The sequence below is a fragment of the Lynx canadensis genome, chromosome D2 (assembly GCF_007474595.2).
Source record: "Lynx canadensis isolate LIC74 chromosome D2, mLynCan4.pri.v2, whole genome shotgun sequence".
Taxonomy (NCBI): domain Eukaryota; kingdom Metazoa; phylum Chordata; class Mammalia; order Carnivora; family Felidae; genus Lynx; species Lynx canadensis.
The window spans coordinates 57,089,635-57,099,783 of NC_044313.2; the positions used below are offsets into that span (position 1 = coordinate 57,089,635).

General features: G+C 53.3%; 1 protein-coding gene across 1 annotated transcript in view; it reads right to left on the reverse strand.

Annotated features, from left to right (window-relative positions):
* Positions 1-9,168, reverse strand: part of HK1 (hexokinase 1) — a 71,394-nt gene extending 62,226 nt beyond the window's left edge. Inside the window, exon 1 of the mRNA XM_030334162.1 lies at positions 8,998-9,168. Within this exon, the coding sequence (XP_030190022.1) occupies positions 8,998-9,060 (63 nt within the window). The 5' untranslated portion in view covers positions 9,061-9,168. The remainder of the gene's footprint in view (positions 1-8,997) is intronic.
* Between the last annotated feature and the right edge of the window lie 981 nt (positions 9,169-10,149).

A 10,149-nucleotide genomic window follows, 5' to 3' on the forward strand; every position in this document is an offset into this window, starting at 1 on the left:
TGTCACACGAAGTCTCTGAAATCTTGTATTTTACACTTAATCGCACATCTCAAATCAGACTCCCCATATGTCAAGTGCCCAGCAGCCATGCACGGCTGGTGACTACTCTTCTGGGCCACACAGCTCCAGCAGCCCTGTTACGGGAGCCTTGGCCAATGGTTTCTACAGGGGGCTGCTGCAGCGGACTGTTCTGGAAGCGCACAGCCCTGGACCTCAGTCCTGGTTCATGCGTACGTGGTACCATCTGCCCACCGGTGTCAGCCAGACTTGTGTCCTTATCCTGGTCCTCTTGCTTTCTGGCCACCAAGAGCATGTCAACTCCACTTCCTGAGGTTCTCCTGCCCCGGATGCAGTTGCAGGAAGAAATGCCTACACCCAAGCTGGCTGGAGGGACTCAACTAAATCAAGCACGTGAAAGCATGTTGTAAATAGAACAGAACTTTGCAAAGGTGAGGCGGTGCCTTTATCACAGCAGTGGCCTGGGTCTCCTACTCCGCTCATCCCACCCCCCCCACCCAGAAGGCACCAGGAGACATCAGAGAAATGAGGTCAGATTGAATAACATGGCTGAAAGCAAACCCCAGTCAAGGAAGCCAGCTGCTCACAGTGGGGCCAGGCAGAGGCAAGGAGAGAACAATCTTTAGGAGTGCACATTACAGGAGCATTAGGGGGTCCTCTAATGATTAAATGATTAAATTAGATTAAATTAAATCAGATTAAATAAAATTAAATAAATTTTAATAAATTTAAAATATTTAATTTAAAATTTTAATTTTAATTTTAATTTTAAATATTCAATATTTAAAAATAAATTAAATTAAATTAAATTAAATTAACTAAATTAAAATGATTAAATTAGATCTGTGTTACACATCCATGCAAACAAGGATGGGGGAGGAAGATAAATACAAAGGGTACAGGGAGAAATTTGGAAAACAGGGGAAATCCCTAACATTTCACTGTAAATGACTTTATTGGGCCAATTTCCTTCCCCAGCGGAGGGAATCAGTCAACACTCAGCTGGGGAAGGGGGGGAAGGGGAAGGACAAGCAAAGCCAGTTGGAGAGGATGGGGAAGGAGAGACAGGAGTCTGGGGAACCTGGGGGTCCTGTACAGCTCTGACCCATCTCTCTACCTCCTTGGATCCGTTTCCCTAAACAACAAGATTGAGTGTTGGGTGTGGTATGGTGGGAAGAACATGGGTTTCTGAGACAGGAGAACGGGTAGTGTTCCTGTCCCTATTACTAATGAACTGTGTGGTTTTTAGCAAGTCATTTCACCCCTTGGGGTCTTGGTGTTCCTCATTTCTTTCTTTTTTTTTTTTAATAAATTTTTCTTGTGTTTGTTTTCGAGAGAGAGAGGAAAAAAACACAGGTGGGGGAGGGACAGAGAGAGGGGGGACAGAGGATCTGAAGCAGGCTCTGTGCTGACAGCAGAGAACCTGATGCAGGGCTTGAACTCACAAACTGTGAGATCACGACCTGAGCCGAAATCCAATGCTTAACTGCTTAACTGACCCAGGCGCCCCTTGGTTTCCTCATTTCTCAATGCAGACAATGCCTTTTTCAAGGTGGACAAAGTCAGGGGCTCTCCCAGCAATGTTGCTCCTATGCATATGCCCAGGAGAAATGAAAGCCTACGTCCACACAGGGAAAACATGTACACAAATGTTCACAGCAGCATTATTCCAAAGTGGAAGAAACCCAAATGTCCATCAACTGACAAATATTTAATGTCTAAACATACTGTGGTATAATGACACAACTAAATAGTATTCAGCCATGAAATAATGATACATGCTACTGCATGGATGAACCTTGAAAACATACTGCTCAGTGAAAGAAACCAGACACAAAGGCCACATACTGTATGTTTTCATTTATGTGAAATGTCCAGAAGAGGTAAATCCATTTTAAAAAAAGAAAGTAGATTAGTAGGTGCAAGGGGCTGGGGAGTGACTGCTTAATGGGTGTGGGGTTTCTTTGGGGGGTGGTGAGAATATTCTGGAATTAGATGATGGTAATGGTTGTACAACCTTGCGAATATACTCAAGACCACATTGTACACTTAAAAAAATTTTTTTAACATTTATTCATTCTTTGAGAGGCAGAGAGAGACAGAGCGTGAGTGGGGGAGGGGCAGAGAGAGAAGGGAGACACAGAATCCCAAGCAGGCTCCAGGCTCTGAACTGACAACACAGAGCCCGACGTGGGGCTCGAACTCACGGACCGTGAGATCATGACCTGAGCCGAAGTTGGATGCTTAACCGACCGAGCCTCCCAGGCGCTCCCACACTGTACACTTTAAAACGGGGAGTTCGACAGGATGAGAATTTAGCTCAACTTAAAAAATAACGGGGCCCCAGCATCAGGCTGAATGGGTCTGCAGGCTGGCTCTTCTGTTTACTGTCTGAGCCTCAGGGTCTTTACCCAGAAGTGGAGATCATGAACAGCACCCCCCTCACTGGGGCACTGTGGGGACGTAATGCCTTTAGCACCCTCCCCGGCAGGAAGCGTGACAGGCACTCCACGTTGGCTTCCATTAGTATTGTTACTGATGATTAAATTAGATCTGTGTTAGGAAGACAGGCCCCTAGTAGGCATTCAATTCCCTCGAAGGTCCCCCCAAGGTCTCAACGTCTGTGGCCTGTGACCGGGCCCGGAATCAGATGAGCAACGTGATCCGACATTTTCCACCTCAGAGCAGGGACCAGCACTTCTGTTTGCAAAGGGCTGGGCTGCACACCACACATTTCAGTTTTCCTGCCGCGGGGCACTGCCACCCTCTCCTTTTACGGAAGACAGTCCAAGACAGGCTGCAGGCCCGAGCGTTCTCCAGCACAGCCAGCGGAGCCAGCAGCCAGCACGTTTAGGAGACTGATAAGCCAGCCCCGCCTCAGGAAGAGAGGGTGTGCGGGCAGGAGCACATGTGCACTTTTAAATTCCCGGAAAAGTTCACCGGATTCCCACACTGGAACGCGCGGGGCCACAGAGAGTCCTCCCCGCCTTTCCCCGCACCCAGTCCCCCCTCCTCGGGGCCGTGCAGCCGTCAGTGGGGCTGGCACCGCTCACAACCAGAGCTCTCAGCTTCCCTCAGAGACACTCCACGACGAGGGCTCTGCATGATAAGGTAAACTGGGAGACGGCTAATTTTAAACTAAGCTTGAATGCTGCAACGTGAATGGAAATAAATGACTGGGAAGAAACCGACTCTTTAAAAAATGAAACACTCTCCCAAAAAATGTTACAGGTTTAACCGTACGGGGGTTGGTGTGCAACACCAGGAAACCGTACGAACTTCTGACGGGAGTACAAAGTGACAGGACCACCGGGGATGGCGATTTGACAAAATCTTGAAAGTGGGAAGACGCACACACTCCTCTGCCCAGCAATTCCGTCCCAGATACCCAGCCCAGAACCTAGAGAAACGCGCATGTGCACTGAAGGAGCGTGCAGGAGGAGACTCACCGTGGCACTTGTAACGTGAAACATTAGAAACCCAAACACCCATCAAAAGAAGAGATTAAATGATAAATTGTGGTGTGTACAACACACAACGTAAGGACGTGCAGCAGTTTAAGTCGATGAAACAGAGGTGTATGGGGCAACAAGGAAAAATCCCAAGTGTAGAATGTTGAGCTAGAAAAGGCAAGTTGCAGAAGGATACACGCAGTAGAGCATCATTTACCAAAGCTTAAAACCACATAAAGTAACACTATATACTGCTTATAGATACAAGATATATAATGAAAGTATAAAAACAGGGATGGAAATGATAAACATCAAAATCAGGACACAGGCACTCTCTGGAAGGAGAAACAGATGGGACTAAAGATGGAAACATAGGGGTTCCAGCTCAGGGTTTCAGCTCCGTCTCTAATGTACTCCTTCCTGTGTCGGTTGCTTCTCAAGCTGAATGGCGGGTACGCAGGTGGTTGTTGTTACTCTCAACATTTTTATGTACCTCAAATATTTCATAAGACCTGACTCATACGTGTTGACTTGTGGGGGGAGAGAATTAAAATATAGATTCCAAGTTTAATTTATTAAAATCAACAAAGATGGGAGAAAAAAATCAACAGAGATGGGTTTTTCTCCTAAAAGAAAGAAGCAGAGGGAGTAAAAATAGCCCTCTGGAAATGAATGAATGAATGAATGAATGATTATTTTATAAAGAATAACCTTCTGGACTCCATTCCAGATTTCCTTAGTACTATTAGATAGATAGATACATACATAGATAGACAGATAGACAGACACAAACACACACACACACACACACACACACACAAACTGATATCTGATATGACAGCCATAAAGTATTCTAGAATGCTCAGAGATAACAAACCATTAAAAAGAGAGAAAGCAAAACTACGTTTTGAGAACCGTTTGACTCTCCCTCACAAAGTTTCTAAGTAGAATATTCCCATTTGCACATCTACAACCTGGCTTCAAGCCATTCCTAAGCTGGCGATTTCCCACCCATGATCTGATCACCGGCCCCTATATGCTCTCACAGCATTCTGTGCTTTGCACTTATCGTTAAGACAGCAAATCATTATTTATGTTCCAGGAGAAGAGGGAGCATTTTACCGAGTTTAGGGCTGTCACCCTAGCCTAGCACAGCCCTCTGCACATAATAAAGGACTCAAACATTTTCCAGAGAAATCACTGAGTTCCCATGATCGGACTTGATTCTAAGGGTCCTCAAATGAATTAGCAGATGCCAACAGTCTGGCCACCACTGCTTCCTGGACTCTGAGGGGTATTGTTGCCTGGACCCTCAGCGGGGTCCTCGGGCATGCTCAGAGCGGACTCCAGTGGCTGAGTCTATCAAGCAGGAAGCCCTGACTGCAGACACACATGCAGACAGCACCAAATCAGTCTTTTTAGGAGAGAGCTGCCCATGCCATCTCCAGAAAACAGCAGGAGCGTGGGAGGACGGCACGGCATGGCCAGATGTGAAAGTCCTTGTACCCACCCGCTTTCCCAGTTTATTCTCTCACGACAGTCCCAAATTATCAAGCCAAATGAAGAGTTGGGGCTTCTCTTGGGGGGGGGAGGGTGGGGGAGAACTCCAGAGAACACTCCATGTAGAGGGAACAAGGATTATGAGATACAGATGCACCAAGGATGAGGCTCTTACTGGAAATTTGTATAACACCAGGTCGAAAGGTGTCTCAGGTATTATTCATACTTTTCTAACTCTCCTCTCTCTCAGCCCTGAGCAGTAAGGAAAGGGCGGTTTTGTTTTGTTTTGTTTTGTTTTTTAATGCTTGCTTTTGCAGCTGAGAAACTAAACCGTGGGTAGCCTTTTAACTGCTAAGCATACTCTCCCCCACCTTCCTGGGCCAAGCACTCCTGGGGTCGGCTGTTGGACAAATCGCACCTGTTCATTCACCTCAAGGAGACTACTTAGGGTCACGGGGATCCCACTCAGAGAAAACCCACTGGTGTTTGCTCACCTTTCGGACAACGTGGGAGGAAAGAAAGCTACTCCTTTGTTTTTTTTAAGATTTTAAGTAATCTTTACACGCAATGTGGGGCTCAAACTCACAACCCCAAGATCAAGACTCGCATGCTCTGCCGACTGAGCCAGCCAGGTGCCCTGGAAGCTCAGTCCTTCTTAAAAGGCCAAGTTCCCACCTTGCTGGACTCACCTTCCTCTCCCAAACAAAGCACTACGCAAACCTTCACTCTCCTCCAGGCTCCTAATGGCCAAGCCAAGTGGAAGACGCAGGCAGGACCCAGCCTCTGGCTGAAGAACCAGCACATGTCTGGGATTCTGATGAATGGAATCTTTCACGAGCACACACGTGCCTCCTTGCCTCCTAAAAGCACTGGAAGAGTGAAAGGCAAACCTAGGCTTTGTACTTATTTCAGCCCAACACCAGGACATACTTTTCCCAGCACCCCATTAACCAACATCATGCAGGTACAGTCTGGCAAGTGGGGCTCCACACCAGGAGGCCAGGCACTTGGCTCGTTTCGACCCAGTTTGTATTTATGAGACTGAATTAGTGGCGTGTCTCACAGGCAACGAAGAGACCAACGATACCCCCCTTCGTGACCACTTCTGTATCCTGAGCAATCCCGAAAAGCCTTCCCTGGCATCATCCTCATCTGCCCTCCTCTTACCCCCAGGCCAGAAGGCAAGAAAATGAATGAAGGTTAGTGGGGGATGCCAGGGCTGTCTCCAGAGCCCCAGGGGCTGCCTAGGGCTGAAGGGCTGAATCATCCTGGCAACCCACGCTGGCAGGTTAGGCCGGAGCCGGGGGGTGGGGGGGAGGTGTCTGTATTCACTGGGTCCCCACTGGGGTTGCAGGTAGGGCCCAGTTTGGGCAAAAAGAACAGGGCCTGAAGTCCTGCACCCCCACCCAGCCTTTTCACAGTAAGCGGTGGGTAGGAAGGGCTGCTCTCTAACAAGTCTTGAGTCCTGGGAAAGGAGATGCAATCCCCCAGCATCTGCACAGGTGGGGGCGGGGAAAGCTGACTAAGCCACTGGAACCGGCATCTGCTAGGCTCTCAGGAGGCCCAGGAAGCTTCCTGGGGACCACACCCATGGATGGCTGTGCCGCACAGCCCATCACGCAGGCCAAGGTGATCTTCTGGCAAGAATAGACACACACTAGACACACACACACACACACACACACACACACACACACACACATGCCTGGTGTGGGCACCTGGGTGGCTAGAGTAGTTAAGTGTCTGACTCTTGGTTTCCGTTTAGGTCATGATCTCACAGTTCATGAGTTCAAGCCCTACTTAGGGCTCTAGGCTGACAGTGCAGAATGTGCTTGAGATTCTCTCTCCCTCTCTCTCCACCTCTCTCTCTCTCTCAAAACAAATAAATAAACTTAAAAAAAAAAAAGGCATATACACAAACACACACACCCCTAGAAAGCAGTGTAAGATGTCTTAGGTGGGGTGCAAGAAAGCCATCTTGTTTTTAAGACTCTCCTTGGCCAATAATATTATCTGAAGGAGGTTCTGGCCTCAACACCCTCCTCCAGCAATGTTCTGAGGCCAGAGAGGGGAGGCAGGGAATGTCAGCTTGGCAATCGCAGAGCAGGAAGGACTTCTGAGGACCAACTGATTCAGAAATCACACACTCTGACGTCTCCAGGAGCCTGGTGGACAGAATTCGAGGCAGGTCACCACAGCGAGTGGAAGGCCCTGGAGCCACACTCAGCACTGAGTACCCGATAAAACAATCCTTACTGAGTACAGCCCAAACCTCAACCCAGCATAGTCCCCGGAGGCCACGCAGGTGGTGGTGGGTATGCATGATGGAAGCTTACAAGGGTCATCTGGGTCCCCACCCCGGCGGTCTGCAGTCTTGCGCTACAGAGCACCCCACATGCAGGGGGAGGGCAGTGAACTCATCCCCACTGTGAAACGGGAAGAACATCAAGATCGGCACCATCACTGCAGAAAACTTGTGAAACGCACGTGTTGGCATGCACAGCTCCCTGAGCTCGGTGGCCAGAAGGAAGGTCCACGGGGCTGCAGAGCAGCACGCTCGAGCCCTACAGTCTGACAAGTCTAGAGTCACTGTTGCTTAGAGCTATGAGGGACAGCAGCAGATTTCCGGGCCTGTCTCCTAATTACCCTACTCTGGTCCCCGCTGGGCACAGGGCCCAGGATCCAAGCAGCATCCCCAGGGCCTTTGTCTCAGCACCTCCCCCTCAGCTGACTTCTAGGAGGAGCCCCGGTCAAGTTCCCAGCGGAGGGAGGGAGGGAGGGACCCGCCCTGGCTCTGCCTCTAACTCACCGGGTGACCTTGATGAGGTCACTGCCCTCAGCAGGCCTGTTTCCTATTGTGCCTAAGGAGGGGGTTGTCCTAGGTAGATAGGAAGAGAACCGAATGAACATCCTGTGGCTGGCAGGGCAGAAAATCCAGGCTTTACACTCCTGCCTGTCACCTGTAGGCGCTTCCCTTGTTTGAACTCCAAAGTCAGGTTGACTTTGCCTGTCCATCCCAGCTTACTCCAGCAATAATGTCACCCCTGCGGGGCGTGGGTGGGTCAGGAGCCTGTGCCAGGCCTAGCTAGTACTGATAACATGGGTGCTTTTCCCTACAGCCCGGGCTGTTTCTTTAAAACATGGTGGCAAAGCTGGCATCGGGGACAGATACAGCTTTAAGACCTGCCAGTGGACAGTATTTTATGCTAGACAGATGTCAAAGGCAGCAACCCCTCAGGGTTGGGAGATGCGTTCTTGTGCAAGTACACACATGTCACGAGCATACACGTCAAGGCCTCCAACCGACTCAAAAGACCAGTCTCTTACTTAAACTCCCTGGGCTGGCTGGAAATTACAGTTTAAGAGAGCGGTCACGTAGGGGAATAAAAAATTCCATTCAGACATGCCGCTCCGGACCTGAGGCCTATGAGCAAAGTTTCCGGTGTCCTCCGAACCCCTCCCCGTTCCGGGAAGCCGGGCGGGTCACCCTGTCCTCAGATTTAGGGGCAGCCGCAACAGCTGGAAGAGCCGGGGTGAGAGCTCCTCCGGGGCACCCCAAATATGGGATGCCTGGCCTGCAGCCAGCACCCCCGCCTGCCGCGCGCTCACCTCCCTATCATCTCTGTAATCACTCCGCCGCCTACGGCGCTCAGAACCTTCCGAACAGGCCCTACGGACCGACCCACCGGTCCCCACACAGCCACCTCCCCGCATGGCCCGGGGGCCCATCTGACATCCACAGCCCATCTCAAGGACACTGCAGCAAGCAGTCCAGCCCCGGAGGTCTTCCCCCCAACACACACACACACACACACACACACACACACACACACAATCCCGGGGAGAATCGAGGGGCGAAGGCTTCACCGCCCTGCAGTCCAAGCAGTGCCGGCCTGGGGGAGCCTGGGCGCCGGAGGACCGAGGCGGCGGCGGCGGTGGCGGTGGCGGCGGCGGCGGCGGCGAGCGGATGCCGGAATGCAGCGCCGCGCGGGCAGAGCGCCGGGCGGCGGCGCGGGCGGGGGCTCACCTTTTTGACTTGGTCATCCTTCAGCTCGGTGAAGTAATAGGCCAGGAGCTGCGCGGCGATCATGCTGGCGATCGGGGACGCGGGGCGGCAGGCGTGGGGCCGGCGTGGGTGCTCCGCAGCCCGGGCGAGCAGTGGTCCTCGGGCGGCTGCTCGGCGGCTCCTCCTCCTCCTCCAGCCGCGACTCCTCCCCCAAGGCCCGGGAGGCGGTGGCTCGCGCGCTCCCCGGCTCCGCGCTCCCGTCCCCGGCAGGGTGACAGCCACCGGCCGGCCCACCTCCTCGGCGCCCATTGGCTGCCGCCCGCCTCTGCAGCGCCGCGCGGCGGCGTCCGGGCCCGGGCGGGGGGGCGCGGCGGCCGCTCCCTTGCGCGCCGGAAAGGGGGCGGCGACGCTGCGAGATCCCCCACGGTCCGGCTTCTCTCGGCACGTCCCCCACGTAGGGAGCCGGCGCGGGGGCGGGAGGCTCTCTCGGGCGCGCATGGTCGCGCGTGGCGGCGCCCGGCCCGGCGGAGGGGCGCGGGGCGCGGGAAGAGGCACCGCCCGAGCCGGGCGGGACGAACGGCCCCGGAGAGTCCGCTGCCGGCCTGGCGAGGGTGGCCCCCTTCCCGGGAAAATTAGGGCTCGGCCCCGGGAGCTCCGCGGATGGGGAGAGGCCGAAGGAGGGTGCAGAGGTGGGCGTGCAAAGCGAGCCGGGCCTGTGCCGGCGTAAGCGAGAGCCCGCGGGCTTCGCGGTCCTCGCACCCGGTCCCCGCTCCGGCCGGCTCTCGCGGGCCCGGGATGCCGAGTGCCGTGTCCCACCTGCGTCCTCCCGGCAGTGCATCACCCCCACCCCGGCCCGCCCGGCCTAATCTCCGTTGGGCCGATTTGTGTTGCTAAACCGAGAGCGACTCCCCGCAACGCCCGCCCCAGAGGCACTGGCTCCTGGGCTCTCCGGAGGGCGTACACCCGCTGGGCGGGACTTGGGCCCCCCACGCCCCCGCCAGGCCGCATCCCCCGGGCGTCCTCTTCCTCCCGCGCACCCCGGCTCGCTGGCGTCGCGGGCGGGTCCATCAGGCGCCCCCTCCTAGCTGCCACCTTTTTCACTTCCCCAAAGGAAGTTAGCCGGGCTGGGAGGAATCCTGAGAAAAAACGTTCAGCCTTAACGAGGGGAGGGGA